The sequence below is a fragment of the Dermacentor variabilis genome, chromosome 7 (assembly GCF_050947875.1).
Source record: "Dermacentor variabilis isolate Ectoservices chromosome 7, ASM5094787v1, whole genome shotgun sequence".
Lineage (NCBI taxonomy): Eukaryota > Metazoa > Arthropoda > Arachnida > Ixodida > Ixodidae > Dermacentor > Dermacentor variabilis.
The window spans coordinates 58,805,565-58,827,862 of record NC_134574.1 but is presented as its reverse complement, the minus strand read 5'-3'; the positions used below and the strand labels follow the sequence as shown (position 1 = coordinate 58,827,862).

The 22,298-nt window shown below is 45.7% G+C and overlaps 1 protein-coding gene and 1 long non-coding RNA gene across 2 annotated transcripts in view; one reads left to right on the top strand and one right to left on the bottom strand.

Moving 5' to 3' along the window:
• The window catches only part of LOC142589066 (uncharacterized), a 65,478-nt gene extending 59,056 nt beyond the window's left edge, over window positions 1-6,422 (top strand). The window contains exon 3 of the long non-coding RNA XR_012829810.1: window positions 6,249-6,422. This is a non-coding gene — a long non-coding RNA (uncharacterized LOC142589066). The remainder of the gene's footprint in view (window positions 1-6,248) is intronic.
• The window catches only part of LOC142589065 (uncharacterized), a 58,272-nt gene extending 38,476 nt beyond the window's left edge, over window positions 1-19,796 (bottom strand). Inside the window, exon 1 of the mRNA XM_075700851.1 lies at window positions 19,683-19,796. Coding sequence (XP_075556966.1) covers window positions 19,683-19,760 — 78 coding nt within the window. The 5' untranslated portion in view covers window positions 19,761-19,796. The remainder of the gene's footprint in view (window positions 1-19,682) is intronic.
• Between the last annotated feature and the right edge of the window lie 2,502 nt (window positions 19,797-22,298).

Below are 22,298 nucleotides of genomic sequence, written 5' to 3'. Positions count from 1 at the left end.
GTGATTTATAATTTTTCGTAGTCATTACAAGCCATCGTTAGACATATTGGCTATTTGGGAGCCGTTAGTATTCCTCAGTCATTGCTAAACATTATTAACCTCTACCAATCTCAATTATGATGGTATTCACTACCGCTACCAGTAATTTTTGATTTTTTTAACTCTTTATACTGTCGTCATATGGCGTGATGACGCTTCGGCGGACCGTCCGGCGGTCAGGTCTGCGGGCACAACTTTCACCATGAGCCAAGAAAGGCTTTCGCCTTTAAAAAAAACGTCCACAGACTGCACTAGTAGTGCAAAGCTGTAGTTAACAGCGGCGCTTGTGATCACCTAGTTTCGCGTGGCTTGCCTAAGTTCGTTGTAGGTTCTGCGAGGTTATCCTAGGTTTTGCATAGTTGTTGGTATGCTTGGCTAAGTCGTTTGGAGGTTTTGCGATGTTATGGTAGGCTTGGCTAAGTTCTTTCTAGGTTTGGCGAGGTTAAGATACGTTTTGCTAGGTTGTTGTCTCGACGGGCTTGACGCTGGATGTTTTCTAGCAGTCGCAGGCCGGGATCGCTTTCTCAGCTACGTCGACCTTTCATGCGCCGAAAATCGCGTTGCCTGGATACCGCTAGGTGGCGTTGACTAGCACGGTCAGCTCCGAATGGGCTTCCATCTCGTTTCGCCTTTTGAGAGTGATCTTTTGCTGTGAGCTGAATTTCGGGGACTTCACGAGGTTCGGCAACCTGGGGGGACACTGTAGATACAAAACTTTCCGGTGAGTACATCGGCAAACGTTTGTAACGGATCCAAACGTGGTGCCAAGTGTGAACGCTAACGGCGGCGGAGAGGCGGCGGCAGCTCGTATGCGGAACGCGTCTGCAACGCGGCAGCGACAGACGGACACACCTCGTGACGCTTACGCCGACTCTACGAAAGCGCCGAGAACGCCACCGACGACGTTTAATATGGCAGCAGGCCCCGAGAAAACAGCCATCGTGCAACCCGCCTCCTCGGACTTGAGCCGAGATGATATGGAATACCAAGAGTCCGATAATGAGGATCACATCGTCCTCCAGAGTACCGAAGAAACTGGCGCTTCCCATGGACGCCACGACGACGACAAACACTGGCAAACACTTTTGACGGTGTGACAAAGAAGGCGCTCGCACGAGCAGGCAAAAAGGCTATTTTCCACGAGGGTTGCTACGAATCATCGGGACCATCATCCAAGGCTCCGGTACAACCAGCGAAGAAACAAAAATTCAAGACAAGGCGGCTTGCACCACAGGCTAAGGAGGGTTTAAAGTGATCGTGCGCCCTCACCAATGTCTCCCTATCAGGTAACTCACGGTATCCCAGATGGCAGAAGCAGTTATAAGCGCCTGCCAAGGAAAAGTGCATGGAAATCAGTTCCTACTGAGATAAAAACCAGGATCAAATGTTTTTATTATCCAACCCCTCCCGAAGTGGTGGCGGATATTCCAAGAAAAATCACAGGCCTTACCTTAGATGGCCGCCTGCTCGCAGTGAGTGCGTACGCAGCAGTAGGCGATGACAAAAAGAAATGAGTGATATATGGCATTGCTCCTCACACAAGCCATGAAACCCGGCTAGCCAACGTACGTATTCGTACGCAACGCGTGATATACTAAAAGCTAGGACGTTAGTTGAAAAGAAACAGCATTAATTACTTATTTAGCTCCATCACACCGCGATACGTCTATTACATGCGAGGGGAGCTTCCCTGCTTCCCATACAAGCATGCTATATAATTTTGCAAGACTTGCAAGCAAACGGCCCACAGAACGGAGATCGGCCCGCACCCCTAACTGCCAACCTGTGACAACTGCGGTACTAGGCAGCCTTACCCAGATCACAACTGCAACCCAGTCTGCGCCACCAGTGGAGAAACATATCTCACGGGATCCAAGAAATGTGAACATCGTTTCAAGCTGCCATCATAGCGACAGTACCCAAAGTCACAAAGCCTGATTGCAGGCAAAACGCCAGGCAAGATGGTCAAGTCATCGTCACCGAACCGAGATGGTCCGACAGATACGATACGGACGATAGCGACTGGCCTCAACTGTGGACTCAAGAGGACATTCCAACGTCTCAACCCCAAATTCGAGAATGAAGATCAAAGGAAAGAAAGAAGAATCTAGAGCAAGGGCTATCTGACCACACCGCCTCATGTCCTCCCGATCTCCTATGCAATCCAGGACTTCAGTGGTAGCAGGAGGCTCGACCCAGCACAAGGTTAGCTGGGCGGGGATGGCACGAAAAGGGGCTCTAATGCCGGATAACCCTGAGTACCAAAGAATCCTTTCAGAATACCGCCAGGTTGAGCAAACGGTAGAACTTAAAATTTACATGGCAACGCTAAAGGCACAGTTTAAGAATAGCAAAATTTCGCAAGCTAAACCAGCACAAGCGGATAAACTTGCCACAAACAATTAGCAACATTGAAATAATGATGAACCAAGTAGTAGAACTTATTCAGGCTTTGCAAACGTTTCAACAGCAATTATTTGCTGAGGTGCAGTACCACAAAGTTGATGTCGACGAACATATCTCTAAAATGCAGCAAACGTCACGTAAAAGAGCCAGCAGTAACCTCGGAAGACCGACGGCGATAAAGGTCAAAAACTGGGCTCTTTTCGGTCCGACGGATACCGAAACATTAGCTAACCATGGCCAGTAAAATATCCCGAACCACGGACACCGCTGATATATGGCAATGGAACTGCCGCTTTTCTCAGAAAAGACCGGCAGCGCTACAATCATATTTAGACGCCGCCATTACTGAACAGGACGTCGCTTCTCTTCGGGATGTTGGGAAGGGGGTAGTCAAGCTTAGAGTACTATACCGTTCAATATCCCCTGTATCCTAGAGTGTCGACGCTCGTGCCCAAGTATGTCACGGCCACTCCCTACTATCCCTACTATCCCCAGTGCTCAACAGAGCACAAATTGATCGAAATACACACTACAAAGAGGAGGAAAACAAAAATGTTTATTGGCAACCAGTATAGCCTATCGAAAGAACAGCAGACTGAATTTCCCGATATGCTTGAATGGGTACTTGGACATCTGGGAAAAAAAAGACTTTAACGCTGCCCACACCAACTGGCATTATAGGAGAAATACAAAAGAAGGGTAGAAACCTAGTAGAAGCAGTAGAGAAATATAACATGCAACTAGAGTCCTTACCCCTGGCCCCCATGATGTTTGGAAGTTGCGTCTGCGGCGACATGTACCCAGACATCGCGTTTACATTGAACGTAAAAGAGGGAAAGTGGAGGAACCTGGTTGAAAATCTGTGAAGTGACCATTATATTATTAGTTACTCCACTACCACTCCCAAATTAACAAAAGCCTTTCAGAAACGCGTAACACACAGACTGGACTGCGTATAGACATTACTCGACCCCTCATTATCCGATAAATACAAAGGAGAATGGGTAGGCAAAAAGATGCAGGCATACCAAACTAACAGAAAGCACGTCGCGGTAAGCGAAAAACACCGGTAGTGGATCCCCACTTCGTCCATCTGCAGGAAGGCAGGGGAAGTCTTACTAAACGACGGAAGAGGCAGCGCTTAAACAGAAAGCTCAGAGCTAGAATACAAAAAAAACTGACAGAATAAGCAAATGAATATACTAGGGAACTACAAGCGAACAACTGGATAAAATTTTGTGACTCGTTACGAGGAACGCTCTCAACGACCAAGACATGGACAATTTCGCGGAGCGTGCTTGACCCACCCAATACAAAAACAGTCACTACTAGAGCACTACGCACACTGGTGGGATAATTTAAGGGGGATGAGGCAGCATTGATTGAAACCCTGGCAGACAGATACATCGGAACAGGAAGAGATATCATGGATGAGAGAGAGTACACAGGCATGGACAATCCCAAGCTTCATGCATCCATAACGAAACAAGAGGTATATGCGGCCGATCTAGCATAAAAACCTAGCTCAGCCCCAGGCGAGGACGGCATCACGAATGTTATGTTAAGAAGTATGAGTGATCAGCAACTGGACCAATTAACTCGATACTTCAATTAGAAAATCTGGGAAACGAGAGAACTTCCTAATCAATGGTAAGAAGTGACCATCATCTTAATAACTAAACCTGGGAAGGCAAGAACATTGCAGAATCTCAGGCCAGTATTTCTAACCTCCTGCTTAGGCAACCTTTTCGAAAAGGCCCTTCATATCTGGCTTACTTACTAAATCGAAGGGCACGGACTTCTCTCGCACATGTACGGCAGTACGGCGCACATGTATTCGTAAGACTACGAGATGACGTCCTGCAAAATATCATTACAGGGGAAGTGAACATTATAGCAGCGCTGGACTTAAAAAGCTCGTTTGACACAATTTCTTACACGCTCTTAATTATAGAGCTCGAAAGAACGGGTTGTGCAATTAAGATACACAATTACATCCGCTCTTTCCTTACTGAACGTAAAACCACAGTAAGCATGGAAAATGTTAGACCTTCCAAACTCCCTATGCCTAACAGAGGCACACTACAGTGTGCCGTCCTCTCGCCACTTCTATTACCTGCCGCAATAAACCGCTTGGCACGACCACTACAGAAAATTAACGACCTCAACTTCGCTTTTTACGCAGACGAAATTACCTTATGGGCCTGCAAAAGCTCGGTAGGCTAAAAAGAACAACTATTCAAGAGGCTATCAACTCGGTTAAGGACTTCACTGAACAAAACGGTATGCGATGCGCTGCGCAAAAATCTGAGTTTATGCGTACCAATGGGCGTAACAGCAGAAAAAAACTGGGCATCCACCTAACAATGAGGGTCCAGGCGTTACCAGAAAGAAATAGGATCTGACTAGAAGGTCTGTGTGACTACAAAGCAACAAAAGAGCCACTCACAGCATTGTGACTCTCAAGTCAAGAACGAGGAGCATAGCAAGAATAATAAGCAGAATTCCAAAGAAACCCATAGGGCTGCATGGAAACGAAACCATAACACTAGTCCAGGCTTTTATTTCTCAGCAAAATAACATACGGGCTACCATATCAAGAGCTAACCCCGTCGGAAGCTAAAGAAATCGACCTACTAATCGTGGCGCGTATAAGAGAGCACTTGGCCTTCCTACGAATGCGGTGAAGGAGAGGTTGCAAGCTCTAGGCATATATAACACATTTGAATAGTTAGGAGGAGCCGTTCTTATGACACAAAGAGAACGACTATGCCTCACAAGCACAGGTAGAAACATTCTGTCGAGTTTAGGCTGCCCATTGCGACCGCAATACTCCCAGGAACAAACGACCACGACGCCGGAGCCAATACAAGAGCGCATAATGGTCTCCCAAATCCCACGCAACGTAAACAAAAATTATGTCAGAGCGAGGAGACAAGCGAGAGCTAAACAGCTTCAGAAAGCATTCGGCAGTATTCAAGACGTAATGTATACGCATGCAGCTAGATTTAGTGAAGGACACGTAATCGTGGCAGCTCAAATCACACGCCACACAACACACATCAGCCTCGATACGTGCTAGGTGTACAGCTACAGCGGAAGCAGCGGCGATCGCCCTCGCTATCGCATACAAGGAAAAGCAAAACAGCTGAGCTTTATTAATTCTTGAATCACAAGTGGCACGCAGAATGTATCTAGAAGACATCATAGTACGAGTCGCCATTAAATTGATCGGAGACACATTGAGAAAAGTTCATGCAATTTTATGGTGTCCTGGCTACGAGGGTAATCTCGGATGACGATCAGGCGCACAGACCCTAACTCGAGGCTTTACTGACCGGCTGGAGATACGCATAACGATGAAAAATGCGATCGCCTACTGGTCTGCGATATACTGGAGCACAAGCGAAGAACTTGACAACAGTACGTTTTGCCCCACAAACTACTCAATGTAGAGGAGCCGCAGAAATATAGAAGAGTACAGACGCATACCTACCTGCATTTAGGTACTTGCCATAAACTAAACCCAACCTTGTACAGTAGCTCTTGCACGTGGCACGGTTACTGGCCTTCATTGTCTCACGTAACATGGGAGTGTGCCGAAAGGCCTCATACTAATAATTCACCTTAGGTACTCGCTTTATCAGGTGAGCCCTAGGAGGCCATCCTCGCTCTTGGTGACTTCGAGGCTCAGAAGGGCCTCCTAGATGAATATAGGGACCAATCTTGCACCGCTCTCTTCCCCTATTTTTTTCCTAATCAATAAATATTTATTCGTCCTGCTCCTCGTGTTCCCTGGACAGAAACTCGAGATCCTCGACTCGGCGTCGCCTCTTCTCCATCGCAGCTTCTGCGTGGTATTCCGGTTCAGCTCGGAGGCGACCCATCGCTTCTAGCTTGTCAGTACTGCGCTCTTCCTGGTAAGCCGCTGCTTCTTCGGGCGTCCGGACTTTCTTCGGGCTTCCCATGGCACAAGCACGTACGTACGGAGTAGAGGAGGTGAGAGGCGTGTCGCGGCGCCGGATCTTCCGAGGTTTTACTGGCCTGTGACGTCACGACTCCGCCCTATGCGCGTGGAGTGTGAGGATGTTACGTGGGTCAGCCCTCTCACAGGTGGTTGCCAGGCAATGCGTGGCAGCGCGCAGATGGTCTGAGTTTCCTGGTAACGCTCCACGGCGGAACTAAAAGTTCGACAGCTCGGCTGGTAATAGGGCTATAATAATAAAGTTTGCAGAATATTTGAAAATCGTCTTTTGTAGACAAAAACATTTGAAGGAAGCTTAAGCTTCATATTTTGGAGTGGAAGGTGGTAACATTGAAATATCTTTGCCTGCTTCTCACGCTTCTAGGCAACTGCAGCTTATGTAACCATAATGCTTACCGAGAAACGCTAACGGCGACCGCTATGCGCGAAGGCAAGTTTTTGGTAGAGGCGCGGATTTCTGCGCGGGCCGATACCGGAGCTAGTACACAGTCACACCAATAAGATACAGCGATAGAATGATGTGGCAATATAACATACATATACCGCATTAAGGGTAGCTAGTCGTCGCACATACATGTACCTAAATATATACGGGAATTTTCACTCACGAGGATGCCGGACGCCGACGCCGGATTTTCAGCGACACAGGCTCCCTAACGCTACGGCGTTAGCACAATTTCAGTCGATGAATAATTAAGATAGGCGCATATTATTTGTAGGAGTAATCGAAACACATTTTCAGCCAATTAGAGGAAATCAGTAGTCACCTTGCTATCTATTTACATTAAGGCACATATTACGAATTCCAGCCGGTGAATTTGCAAGACGTATCCACTGTAAGTGAACCTCGAGGAATGCACTAATTTCGGGACATTATTTTTCAAAGTGTGGCACGAAATACATGAGTGGTCAGGTTACTTTGGGGCTTATATGTATAATATAATGTTTTGTAAAAATGTGCATCTTTTCTTACAGTTTCATGACGTATAACTCCGTACAGGCATCATTCTGGGAATTTATTCCAAGTGGATAGGCCTTGCAAATACTCCGGCTTCCATTCCTAAAATACAATAGGTTATGTAAGGTAAATCAAAAGGTAATTATGGTTTTTCTTCCTTGGATAAATGCCGTTCCATTTCCCTTGCTAGTAGTGGTGCTCTTCTGAATAATATACCTGCAGGATTACAGTTATGTTAACTGCAAGTGGCGAGAATTTATAAATTTTGGTATACATACAAGTGATTACCCGTTAAATTACAAGATGCCTATATTTAGGTGAGGAATGCAATATATGCACCGATGCGTACCTCAACGAAATGATGTATTTAAGGACCAACTCTCATTCCTTGATTTAAACACATGATAATCGCGTTCATCCTTTCATTAGATTACTCGTGGACTGATTACAATTAATGCGGTTGCATTTACGAGGAAGCTTTAGTTCACTCCTAACGTACGCCGATGCCGCCTAAGCAAAGTAAAACGCACAAATGCTTTTGCAAGATAACCTTCGTGCCAATTTCAATGAACTTTGATGCCTTTGGGAGAAAACGTTAAATCGTACACTCTAAAAGCTAGGAAGGGTATCGCAGGAGTGAAGCGGCCGATTTACTCTTCAAAGCGCTGTTTTAATCTCTCAAAATGTCGAGTGGAGTGAAATCCATTGTTCACTCCTTCAGCAAGGAGAGGGTGAAATGTGCTTTTCACTCTGGCCTTCTGAGAGAGAGTAGAATGTCCGTTCTAATCTTGCAGCAATATAGAACAAAACATACCGTAAACTTCTGCTTCAACTGTAGGAGGCTGGCCCTGAACATGGCGATGTATCACTCACGCACACTGAGCTAAGAACACACAGTTTTCCTTCTAAGAGAACAGGCAGCCACAGTTCAAAGGAATGCGGAGCGAGCGCTCTAGTTTTTCACTAGGAGTTGTGCCACCGCGCGCGCTCTCAACAACGAGAAACAACACACCATCGGCGAAAGGTGATCCGTCCAGCGAGCAGCGAAGGCCCTCCAGGGGAGATCGTGTGTCAGCCTTCTCGCGTCGCCGCGAAAACGCGACAGCCTTTCGTCATTCTTTGGATATAAGAACAAATCCTCCACGGTAAGCGAATTCTAACTTAGGTGCGCATTCTGCATAACTGACATGCTATCGCCCGGACGTCGTCGCCGCGTCTAGCTAACGCGATTGACAACGGAATAGGCAAGCGCGCTGTGTCTCTCGATGTCAATGGAAAAAGCCAGTCATCGCGATCACTGCGTGTGATTTTATCACTTGCCCTTATCTGCAAGTGCTTTGAAAATCGCAAGCGCTACCATAACCATTGTATGTTCAATAAGACGTGAGGCGAGAAGACGCTTAAAAACGGAAGTCATTTTGTCGAGATTAAAGTGTTAAATGGTGGAAGCCTGGCACCATCGCCAATGGCGATTTGTTGTGTTGGAAACACCACGGAGGCACACAACTCGTACACTGTTATGTGAATGATTGTTTACTAAATGCTTTAACATAGTTCTGCACGAAGTGTCTGTTAAAGTAGTTTGTGGCCGCCTGGAACTGGTGCAGCGCCGTTTGTGGATCAGGAGGAGAGGCGTCTTGCATGGCTGTGTAGGGGTTTAGTTGGCCATCTTCATCCACTTCGCTCGATTGACTTGTACTTGCTCGGCTTGCCGTGACAAGATGGCGGTCACGGCGCTTCCTAGCTTCATTTGCCTTGCTACCTAAAGATGCAACGAGTCGCTTCAAATGCATTGCCTTGTTGAATTAATCTCAGCACAGGCTCGGATCGAAGAAGAAGCGCGTCCTTCCTGGAGGGAGCCCGTGCTAACGAGCACGTGCAGCCCGAGGCTACCTGAACGGCAAAGAATAAAAAGAATGCCTCGTGCTTTGAACCTCGCTTCTTGTCAGTAAACCCTACGCGATCTTAAATATTTGGTGCCGACCGACCCTGGATCTACTACCGTAAACTACGGAAGGCTACGAGTGAACTGTCCATCATGGAGAGGTTGTGATCGAAGCGGACATTGAGACGATCTCTGAACACCAGGTTTATCAAGGAAGCAAGAGCTCTTCTCCGCTATGAATCAGCCATCGTAGATCAGCTCAGCACTATTTACGGACGTCTCAAGATAAATAACGATGAGCTCAATAATATGAACGAGGAGCTAGAGAACCACATATTTGATTGAAGAGTTTGAGCAAGAATGCAACAACGTTGTACAATACGAGGACAACGCTACCAGCGTCATGAGTGAGCTGCGTAGCAAGCGAGACCATGTTGTCACGTCATCAATACCGGAGCTTCGGACTTCATCGACAGTCAGTACAGTGGGAGTCTCTGGAGCCCAGCTACCCAAGCTTACCATCGCACCATTTGCTAGTGATTTGTGTCGATGGAACGACTTCTGGGAAGTCGACCAGATGATTCACCGCAACGGAAGCCTCAGAGCGAAGGACAAGTTTAACTACCTGAGGTTCTTCCTAAGAGGCGACGTAGTCTCAGCAAGTGTGGGACTGCCTACTACAAAAGCTTGCTACAACGGCGCCACCGATACAGTGAAGAAACGCTTCGGCGATAGAACGAGACTCGAACAGGAGTGCTTCTCCAGGCTTCGTACCTTGCATTCGGTCAGTTGAAGTGACCCGACAGCTCTTCGCAAGCTGTAGCACAAGATCGTTATCAGCCTCCGCGGACTGGAGACCCTTGGGTTGAGCAAGGTATCCTTTTCCACAATGTTGTGCGGCCTGTTACTGCAGGTTTTACCACAGGATATAGTGGCACAGTACCACCGGTCTTGCGCCAATCGTGCAAAAAGTGATAGAAGTAATGCAGCGTACAACAGCAAAGACAACCTCTCACATCACAGACCTCAACCCGTTCTTGCATGCCGACAGCATCCTGCAGGTGGGTGGCCGCCTGTTGCACCTTGACGCATCTGAGGGGGTAAAACACTCAGTCATCCTACCGCAGGATCATCACTTTTCTACGTTACTGACAATGCGAGCCCACTGCGAAATACTGCACGGAAGCGTGAGAGACACCCTGTCACAGTTGCGAGAGCACTATTGGATCCGTCGGGCAAGAACATTAGTGAAGAAAGTCATACATGGCTGTTATACGTGCAGACGTTTCAGAATTGGCCCTGGCGATGCTCCAACTGCTCCTATAGCACGTCATTGTGTAAGGCCAACGAATCCATTTGAAGTCACTGGAGTTGACTTCGCAGGACCACTATTTGTTGTGACTCAAGCCGGAGGAATAAAATGTTGCGTAGCGCTTTTCCCATGTGCCACTTCACGAGCAGTGCACCCGCAACTGGTTGCCAGCATGACCTCAGAAACATTCCTCATGTCTTTGCGACATATTGTAGTGCGAAGGGGTCTACCTCGCGTGATTTATTCTGACAACGCAAGAACATTTAAGAAGACGTCAAAACACTTAGAGAAGCCTTTGAAATAGCTTTCCCAAGAGGACGTAACAGCGTACTTGAGCCGGAAGAGTATCACTTGGAAGTGCATTCTTCCCACCGCACCATGGCGGGGCGGCTGGTGGGAGCTTCTGCTCAGGACGATCAAGCATCCAGTGAGAAAGGTACTTAGTAAAGTTCGACTTAACTTTGAAGAGGTGACAACTGTGCTCAGGCACGTACCCAGGATTTTGTTTTTGGGGGGAGCCCCAACCCAAGATAACTTTTCTATGCAAATGAGGGGGGGTACCTTTACTAGTACAAATGTGCATAACGCCCACAATTCGCCATAAAAACGCGTAAACCCATAAAAAAGAAATGAAATAATCTGTATTTTACAGGTACGCCTGTGCGATACGCCTCTCCTTTACTTGGCAAACAAAGAACCAGGCCAAATGGACTTGCGTAGGAAAGAAGCGCAGGAACAACACTGCCAAGAACAAGTAAAGGAGAGAAACTATAAAATAAAGATTACTTTAGTAGAATAGAACATTATAGACAGTAGTTGGAAACAAAGGCACACAGACCGCGCGGAGTTGTGTTACTCCGCCAGCCAATGACAGAAGCAAAAAAAAAATCGTCGTCAAGCGGCCTTTTCAACATGACGTCGTACTTGATACCTCCGGAGCGTCTGCTGCTCTTCAAAAGTCTTTTCATCGGCGGAAACAATGAGGTGTGCAACAGACATGGACAAAATGTATCGACTCTGAGCATTTCCCTATTCAAAAGTCTGCTGTGCAGGTCATGTCACTGCTGAACCCGTTTTACTCATGAAACTTCACTGCCAACTGAAGTGAAACTTCACAACAAATAGTTGTAGCGAAGCAAGCATGTTATTTCAGGTCAATAATGAATTAGGCGTTCGCCATTCAACTATAATAGGCGAGGAGAAAGGTATAAAATTACATGCTAATAATTTTATTTTTGTAGTTACCGCCTCATTTGGGTAACAGAAGAGGTTTGAAGCACGAATTATTTGCAGCCTCGCGGAGGGGGGCGCGGAGGAGGGCGGCTATGAGGGCGCGGGCAGGGCCGGTATTTTGTAGCGATGCCTTTTCCGATTCTATGCTTTTTCAGGCTTTTCGCGCTTGGCAAGTGGTCAGAACGACGGTCTACCCACATTATCAACGGGATCAGGCGGCCGTGTGTGGTGGATGATAAGAATAGCGTATAATAAGGCATAAGGCATCCCTACAAAATAGCGGCCCAGGGCTTCATTGCAGACTTAGGAGGAAGCTTTAGCTCGGGTGCTCCTATCTAAATACATGTAAAAGGCGAATTCGTTTTTCTCAGCAACAACTGCACCAAATGTGACGAGCTTTCTTGCATTTAAAAGAAAAACTTAAACTCTAGTGACTGTTGGTTTCGAATTTTCGCTTTATATTGTCCATTTTCATTAAAAATTATTAACATCGAAAATTTTTAGAAAACGAGACTGTCACGTTTACAACTCTGTCTTTCGGCAACGAAAAATGATATCGCAATTCTGTGAATTGCATCTAGTAGTACATTTAAAGCGTACAAAAGTGATATGTTATATATGAATCTTAAAAAAATTAGCAAGGAAATACACCTTTTGCAGAACCCTTGTAAACAACATATCAAATTCACATAAGATGTAAAATGATATATCGAATTTGTCCGCTTTGAATGGTCTAATCGATGCTGTTTACAGGACCGCGACATCTGTTCTTGACACAGAGCTATGGATTTGCAAACTTCGTGCTTCTATTTTTTTCGAACTGTCGAATATTTGAAAATCTTTTTAACAATATTCAGGCACTAATTCGAAATTCCTTTTCAAGCAGTCACTTGAATTTAACTGTGTCTCTCAAATGCAACAAATTTCATTAAAATCGGTCCAGGGGTTATCTCAGAAAAACGTTTTCGCGTTTTACGTGTACTTGAATAGGCCGCCTCAGAGTTGGGCCCGAGCCAAAGCTTCCTCTTAAATTGTACCTGTACCCCACCATAGCAGCGTTTTTTGAATTATCTCTGGGAGAAATATACAGAAATATATATTTGCAGAACAGTCACAGTTCTTTTCGATCCCTCTTTTACTGCTCTGATAAGTTAAGAGCCACAACCGACTCTTATGGTTATTTGGGAAGTTACGTAACGATGCGTGGCCGCCACTCGCGAACAACCGCGTATGGCACAGGAAGCTGCAACTCTGCACGTACTGCGCCCACCGCCGAAGGTTGGAAAAACACTTGCACAAGCACAGCAGAGAAGTGGCAACGTTAAGCGGCTCGGATGATAACTCTAGAAGCGTCATTCAGAACACACGGATTTGTCCTCCACTTCCGGCGGCGTTTTCGCTACTCCCTTTTTAAATAAAAGGATGCTGATCCATGAATACTTTCATAAACAACGGTTGCATTTGTTAATTTTCGCTTCTCCTTCCTGTTTGGCTGTTGCCTTGGCTATCTCCCTTAGTACATCACTTAATTTCTCAAGTCCTTGCGACTCTTGTTTCCAGTTGGCAATTTTGCACGAAAAGAGCTCTAGAACTAGGGAACAACCAGACGAGTTAACAGGTGACAGTCATATTAATTTGCCCATAAGTTTCATGATTATTACAGGGCTTGATGATGAATGCTATCCCGCATTATTTTATTTTCTACCTTATCTAACCCATATCACGGGTATATGGTTCCGAGAATCTGTCAGCGTCGCGGCGAGCCGTCACTCGAGGGAATATTGAAACAAAAAGAAAAGTTAAACGCAATTGGCGTTTTTTCTGGCCGCAACTCGTTCCACGTGCATACAGACCAGCTGACCACGAACTGAATCCCTTTCCTGGTCCCTGGATCAGTATACACGAAGAAGGCTGAACTTACGAAGCAACAACGGTGGGCGTGACCGTTGAATAGACGGTAACAACTGAATGCATCTCGAGTTAATCGCGCAGGCACCCAATTGATGAGGAAACTGCCCATCACATCCGAGGAGACGCCGATAACTACCGCCATCCAAAAGAAGTGAAAAAGGCAGCAAAATGTTGACCGCCGAATAACTGTCACGTCGCAACATTGATCTGGCAGCGCCTTAGGAATGTGTGTGAGAAATGGTGGCGTGAGCGGGGAGGGGGGATTACGTCTGAATTACGGGGGGGGGGGGCAGGGCCCCCCCGGGCCCCCCCTTGGGTACGTGCCTGACTGTGCTTGTGGAAGTTGAAGCGGTCGTGAACTCTAGGCCTGTCACCTACGTTGAGTCAGACAGCCAAGAACCTGGCGCATTAACACCAGCAGACCGCATCATAGGACGGAGACTAATGACGCTACCACAGGGCAGCAACGACGTGTCAGTGGACTGTACGCGCACGGAAGCTGTCCGACAACGCGCCTACAGCAAACGCCTAACTGAGAACTTCTAGAAGAGGTGGACGAAAGAATATCTGCTGCAACTTCGACCAGCGCACTTTTCCCATGGGAGACCCACCAAGTAAATAACGACAGGATGTATCGTAATTGTCCACGCTGAGAAATTACCTCGACAAATGTGGAAACTCGCAAGGGTTCTTGAAGCCTACAAGAGTGTTGATGGCCATGTCCGCTCTTGCAAGATTCAACAACAGCAAGGAGTAATTATCATGAGACCAATACAAAAACTTTATTTGCTCGAGCTGAACGAGTGATTTGGCGGCCGGGAGTGCGTTGAATTAATGCGAGCACTGCCTCGGATCAAAGAAGCGCCTCCTTCCTGGAGGGAGCCCGTGCTCACGAGCACGTGCAGGCGGAGGCTACCTGAACGGCAACGAATAAAAAAATGCCTGATGCTTTGAACCTCGCTTCTTGTAAGTAAACCGTACGCCATCTTAAACAGCCTCTCTGGCGTTGGCTCGTCGCGTCCTTCGACTCTGTGGTGTCGGACGCACCTCGCTGCCCTGATGCCTGCGACGTATACGTTCAGCCTCTCTTGAGCGCCGCACCCGCCGTGGTTGCTCAGTGGCTATGGTGTTGGGCTGCTGAGCACGAGGTCGCGGGATCGAATCCCGGCCACGGCGGCCGCATTTCGATGGGGGCGAAATGCGAAAACACCCGTGTGCTTAGATTTAGGTGCACGTTAAAGAACCCCAGGTGGTCGAAATTTCCGGAGTCCTCCACTACGGCGTGCCTCATAATCAGAAAGTGGTTTTGGCACGTAAAACCCCAAATATTATTATTATTATTCTCTTGAGCGCCGCTTACATTCAGCGGCTGCCGCACGTCGCGTATTTGGAGACACTGGTTTGGCGAGAGGAGGCGTCCTTCCCACATCATACCGCAAAGTAAACTGCCGCCACCACCGCCTCTACACCACACCTAAGCAGACACAGTGCCCAATCGGGAGGCCGCCTCAAGCCCCTGACGACAGTGACGTCAAGGCTCACCGTCGAACACACGGCCGCCACGCGTGCCGATGTGATGAGTCATCCCGCGCGGCGCCGAACCACCCCGACACCCGTACTTGACGATAGTGATGTCACGCACGTGAGCCAATCAGGAGGCGCACACCTGTGCCTAGCGACAGTGACGTTACGACGCAGAGGAGACCAAGGAGGCCGGAAAGCTGTGACAGTTTCTGCTAACGGCAGATAACCTTGACAATGAGCCATTAAAGGCTTCCACCTTAAAATTGTTTATGCACCAGCCCATGATTCCGAGCCTACTCGGATCGTGCTTAACGAGTGTTTTGTGGGTTTGAATTAATTCAGTTTGGCAGTCTACTGTGTAGGTAACACTTTTGAAATAAGGAGTCGCATAACATCAGGCGTCATTTTGCTGGCGGCATGCTTTGGTTATAAATAAGCAAAGTGCTTGACAGTGTCTCGCCCATGGGTAGTCTGAAGTTACGTGGAGCGCCAGTGCTAGTTAGAAATTTTGCCGCAGATGTTCAGCTGCATGCTGCAGGAGGTCAGTCGGGTGCGTTATCTTGAACTTACTGAAAACGCATGACGACTTTATGTTTATGCTGAATAAAATGTAAACCCCCATATCTTGCGTGCGAGAGCTACAAGCGATGTGATGGATATCGCTGTCGCGTGCGTTCATCGCGTACAAGTACTCCGTGCGGGCGGCGATATTGAGCGACGTCTCCCCGGTATTGTCGGTATGAGGGCTACAAATACGCGCCGAAACTAGCGTGACGCGTGGTTTAGTAATCTAAGTTGATTTGTTTTACTCTAAAAAGTAGTATATAGAACGCCTTGCAGTTGGTTCTTATCCTTGCATTTCTGTAGGAAGACTAAGAGCTAAGACTTTCTTTAGTGCCATGACCTTAAATCTTGACCGTCTTGCTATCCTTTTACACCATCTCCTCGTGTTGACTTTTGCACACAATATTTTTCAGGCACCCGCTTTATATAACGCAAGAAGGCAGCAGCAAGGACACAAGGATGTCAAAGGCCAGCCAGGCACGACTCTACATAGTGCAAAGGAACACGCGCCAAAGAATCAAGATACATTGCTGTGCAATTTGGATGAAAAAACTGGAATGTGGGTATATTGGGTGTACCAGTTGACAAAATGTCACCAAAGCTTTCAAAATACATTATGCCAAACCAAGGTGAAAACTCTCATGTGTTCTAGGCAGCCATCTTAACATGGTATATTTATGTAATGTCTCTGATGGGAAAGTCAAAATCAGATATGATCTCTGCAGATAAACACGTAAGAGCAAGTATCATTGAAAAGTTACAAATGTGTCTCAAAAATGCTGAATAGGTTTGTGAGAGGTGACTGCTTTTCGTCTCGCCTCTCAACAGATATATCCAAGTGATAAAAAAAATAGTGGCACAATGAAATTTTATATTTGCTTAGTGACATGATACATACCCGCGATGAGCATAGTGCGTGTGTTCACTATAAAAAAGCAACAGCTCATGCTTGGTTAGGTGCTTACCTAAATTTTACAGTACGTGAATGCAAGAGTGCAAACAAACCACTGTCATTCTGTATTTTAAATGCTGACATGAAGCAGACAGCTTTTCATGTCATCCCTTTTGTCTATTTTACACCTATTTTTAGAAGTATGGCTTCCTTTTAGGTTGCAGAAAGGGGAAACATTGGGGAAGAGAATCCCATGTTTAAGGTGTCATTATCGTTTACTTGCATGCTCATGAAACCAGTTCATTAGAACGGCTCGTGGCTCCCGAAGCGAAAGCAAGCAACGATTAAGGCATTTAACTGTGTACACCCTGGCGCTCACCTTACGTCTTACAAACCAGATGGTCGCTTGGAATTGAAAATTATTTTTAAAATGTAAAATTGTGGTTTCACCGTCTGTAAAATAGCCATATTGTAGGTTCTAAGCAGAAATTTGATATTTTGAATAAGATGACTCAATGTATTTGCCAACCAAGTATGCTAGTGGAGGTAGAGATTTATTCAATGCAAAGAACTGAGAGCATCTGAGAGGAACACTTGTTCATCAATTGGCGCATGTCAACACATAGTGTTAAGCAAAGGCTCCTTAGTTTAATGGCTTCTGTAGACGTAATTCTTATAAGGCAAAATAAAATTAAAGCAATTTTGCCCGTGGAAAATTTCTGGACCTAAGATATAGTGCACAATGAGGCGATGGTATTGATCTTCCCAGACACATAGGTACTTGTTTTCTGACGAATATTCTGTGAAGTGCGATAATTTTACTTACTTTAGCCACTTCAGTAGCAAAAAAGCTTTGGTTTCAGGTAGTCTGTTCATTGTGCAAGTATATGCATAGTCGCATTCTAGGATGGTGCTTTTCTCAATTTATAACTCGCTTCTCTGTTTGTCTTTCTTGCGCACTTCCCTGCCTGTACTTAGGCTTATGTCGCTTTTGATGCATCATATTCATCACATCTGATATTTGGTTCACATCTGAAGCCATGCTAAGGTTTAGTTAGATTGCATTTTCAACGAGTCACAATAATTGATCATGTAATTATGCAAGCTCCTCGTCAGAAGTGTAGCATTCTTACCATATTGGGAATGAAATGCTACCAGATATGACAAGAAATTTGATGCCCAGGATTTTGATGCCAATGCTCCTTGCAGTTTTGTACTCATTTGCTACACACTAGGTAATATTGTAAATTAATTTTACCTATTTTGAGAAAGCGTAACGCATCAATCCCAACAGCACCAGGAAACTACTTTCGTGAGGATGTGTGATACGCCTCTGTACCGCTCTGAGACCGGGCAGGATATTGCTGCAGAACCACGACAAGACGCCTAAAAACAATGGGGTGCAGCCCATACAACAATACCTTCATAAGAAATATAAGCAAAGCTAGCTGACCTGCAGCCTCGCATGGGAATATACAACACATATTTAAATGCACTGTACTCTCAGTCAGAAACATCAATATGCTGTGCAGAACGTTATCAAATGAGATGCTGTCTTAGAAAAAAGTTACTTAAGCAATTTATCAACATTACCAGCCCCATGCTTAGCAGCTCATCTGGTAACCTCTGCCATACAAATACATGTGTTTTGTGCCAGAAGTGCGTTTGCTGGCCAGCAATGTGGTGCATATTTCTCTTCAATCACAGTGTCAATACCTTGTGAGTTTTCACACGTTTGTTCTATGTTCAACTTTCCATTGTATACGCTATTTTTGATAAGGTGGAGCCAGTTCATATAAAGGATATTTCTACACTGTAATACGGATGAAAGCTTCGAGAACATATGTTTTATTAGAAGATGTGTTCCAAAGCTCCTGGGCATCATTGCAATCTAATTTGATGTGCTTGTCAGCATGTTTCTCAAATTATTATTCCGTTTCTCTTGTGACTGATGAATAAAGATTTTGACCATTTAGGATAGAAAATGCTTCATTTGAGTAACTCGTCGACTACAGATTACATCCCATTCACCAAGCATAAGTGCAGGAGCTGCTTATGAAGGAATGAAATATTCCCAATATTGTAAGTATTGCGCATCCCTTCTAACGTGACCATGGATTTACATCGTGCTTTGACACTATTGGGAAGAATACAAGCACTCTGTTTGGGGGAGTAGAAACACTCGACGTGGAGGAGTAGAAGCAGTCGGTCTAGGGGAGTACTATACCTCATTAGGCGAAAGTTACAGTACTTTAATATCATATTTCATTCCTTAGCTACGGAGTTCTAAAGCTTACAACTGGGTTTTCTGCAAATGTGCGATTTTTCGCAATATTTAGAAACACATCAAACGCCTAGACCGAAGTTTCGTTGTAACGGTCACTAAATTGTAACTTTTTTGATGCAAAAAACCTCCCCAAATTTGTAGAAGTGGTTGCCGCTGTAAACAATTTCTACTTTTCCACGTGTTTAGATGAGAGCCCCCAAGCTAAAGCTTCGCCTGAACAGGGATGGCTAAATTTTACTGCCTATAGCGAGCAAATCGTTTAATTATGACCGCGTAGTTTTAAAACTTATTGAAACAGGGAAAGGTCGAAATTCAAGAACAACGTGTAGAAATTCATACTTGTGCACTAAATAAACGAAGATGCGTTTAAATGCCTGAGGGAGAATTGCGGGGATTTTACTATCCCGGTGTCCGTTTCTCGCAGAACGTCAGGTTAATCTCAAAAACATTCCGCAAGGGTCTACATATTGAAATACAGACATTTTCTCAATAGCATTTAAAATGGAAGCATTCACCTTATTATTGACCATCGAGCCGTAGAAGAAATTCAATTGTGCCTTTTTATGCTAAACTTATAGAAATGGCTAAAAAAATCAAGTTTTACGTCGACCAGTAATAGGAATGTTTGATGATGGTATCCATTTCCAGTAATATGATGACCAAACAATGCAATGAAATTAGCTTACATTCATTAGGTCTTCAAGAGTAACGCTGTTAGTTGCGACAACCAGGCCTAATAGTACAGTCAGGTTTAGAAGGTGCATGATATCGATTAATATTGTAGAGTATGGGCTCCCAAAGCGCTACAGTACTAGCATTGGACGCAAAACGACGGTGTCGGCTTTATATTTGTAGTGCAGCAGCATCCTGGCTTACAATATTGTGTGATATCCATGACTCATGATTAAGCTTGGAGGTGGAGAACAGCACAATGGAGGTGGAGAACGGCACAAATGGAAAATGCAGGCCTTCTATATGAAAGACGCTTCTCCTTTTCCATGAAACTTCGTTTCGTGTTCTATAACATATCTGTATGTTTCCCTTGCGACAGCTTCTTTGTTAAATTGGGTCAGAAGCAGGCAAAAACGTCAAGTTTATAACCTTCAGCGCTAGTGGTCCATACATTGTTACTGTTCCTTAAGCTGTCATTGTCGCCCTGTGATAGTTCAGCATACCGCAGCTGGTGTCGTGCGTGTAAGGATTTTTTGCAATAAGATACACAAGCTGCACTTGTTTTAGGTCTCGACACGTACGCATTCGATTGTTCGTCAAAGACGGCAAATGTGACACGTGTGTGTGAGTGGTAAAAGCGGTGCAGGCGCATTGGTATCAAATGGTGATTACCCAGTTATGTAGGACGTGAGAATGGCTGTTTTGCTTTCGAACTATCGGTTCGTATAATCAGAGGTAAATTGTTAGGCAAAAATGTTTACAACAGCAAATATAGGCTATTTATTCTCTCTCACCCTAACGTCCCGTGCCACGGACATGAAGACTCTTTAGCTGTAGAGATTCATTACCTACGATATATTCAAGAAAGAAGGAAATTTTTAATTACTGTTGGTGATTTGAGCAGACTTCATCATTTCATTCTTTGACGTTTCAAATAGTTATTATTTTATTGTTGTTTTCTGAAGCTTTTCGTTTTCCTACCTCGTGTAAGAGGATGAAAATGCTCGTGAAAGGTTTTACAATCAATAAATATACACGCTTTTATGGTTATTAAAGGAAGAAAATGGTTGCGGTGTACACCTTCATGCCGAAGCAAATACGAAAGCAGTTGTGAAAATGAAAGCATAAGCGCTGCTAGTATGAACTTTTTCAACTTTCTAAGAATATCGTGACATCAAGTCCCATTCAACAGCAAGTCCCATTCAACAGGCCTCAACCGTCACCTAGATTTTTGTTAGTAGTCAACTGTCTCCCCACTGTCTCTACGCTCCACAGTAGTTATATTATATTATGGCTCCTGGCATTCTTTTTCGAGCTGTCTTGACCTCCGCTTCAAAGGGATCATGGAGTTATCCGCGGAAAGCTGCACCCCCGCGGACTACCATCATGCTTCACCATGTACCAAACGTCAGTGACGGAGCAGCTTGCTTCAAATTAGGCGACGGGCTCTATCGCTCGGAAAACCCAACAAATGGTTGGCTGCTTTACGAGATTCCTAGCCACTACCGTGAATTCGCTCCACTAAGTTCCCGTTGCAATCAGACAGCCGTTAGTGCCCTCAGCTTATTCCCATTGCTTTCGCAAAGCAACCAACCAGCCACCAGTGGAGGCTGCCTAGCTGTCGCTTCTCGAGGGTAGAATTTGCGGTGTTCTTATTCGATACGGTGAGCTTCGGCGATGACGATGTCACTTCGGGTGAGCATTTGTGGACTGGATGTCAAATCGAACGAAGCAGACCGCGAGTGGAAGCTCCCAACGACGGTACCGACGACGCGGTGCGGCTTCTAGCGGTTCTGCGCCTAGCTGCCATGCCTGCGACGATTGTAGAGGCACGGGTCATTGTGCCCACACATGTAGGTGCTCAAGTAGACAACAGGATGGCACTCGTCCTCTCGCGGCACTCCATAATTCGGGTAATATAGTATGGCCAACTTAGTGGCGCATTTTGCCATAGGTTTAGCCCCAGGCACCACGGCCTCCTCCCAAATGTCGGTACATCAAGGCAGGGCGCCAGGTTCTGCTGAATGCCGATGTAGGAGATATCAATCACATTGTCCAGATAGGCAGGGCTTGGCCTGTAGCATTTGTTGCTTTTCCACAGCCACTGCTTGTAACTTTCACTTGGTGTTCCTAAAGCTTATTTCCAGGCAACACTTATAACACAACAACTATTATGAACATTTATGGTAGATTAGGTTACCCTTAAAGCGGGCTTTGTATCTTCTATACGTGTAGTGCACGCAGAAGCAGACCGACATAGAATGCACATGTAGTGCCTGACAGACAAAGTGGTGCAGCTGTGGGTCGTGAAAGGTAGTGTCGTATGTGTCCTGCGCAAAACACAGCGAAGTAGCTGACGAATTGTATCCTGAATCGTCCACGTGCTTGTGTGAACGTTGACCAGTGAACATAGGGCCAGTCGTGATAGAAAGAGCTAGTATGTCATCGCTGGCACATTTGTAAGGAGGACACGATAATAGATGTACGGTGGCGCTGGAGGTGACGACAGTGTAACAGAAGCGGGTAATCATCCATGGAGATTTGAAACGACCGAGGTTCCTCGGTTTCCCGAGAGCCAGTAACCTACACATTCAATCAGTCACCGCAAGCAGGAATGGGGTATAGGCCAC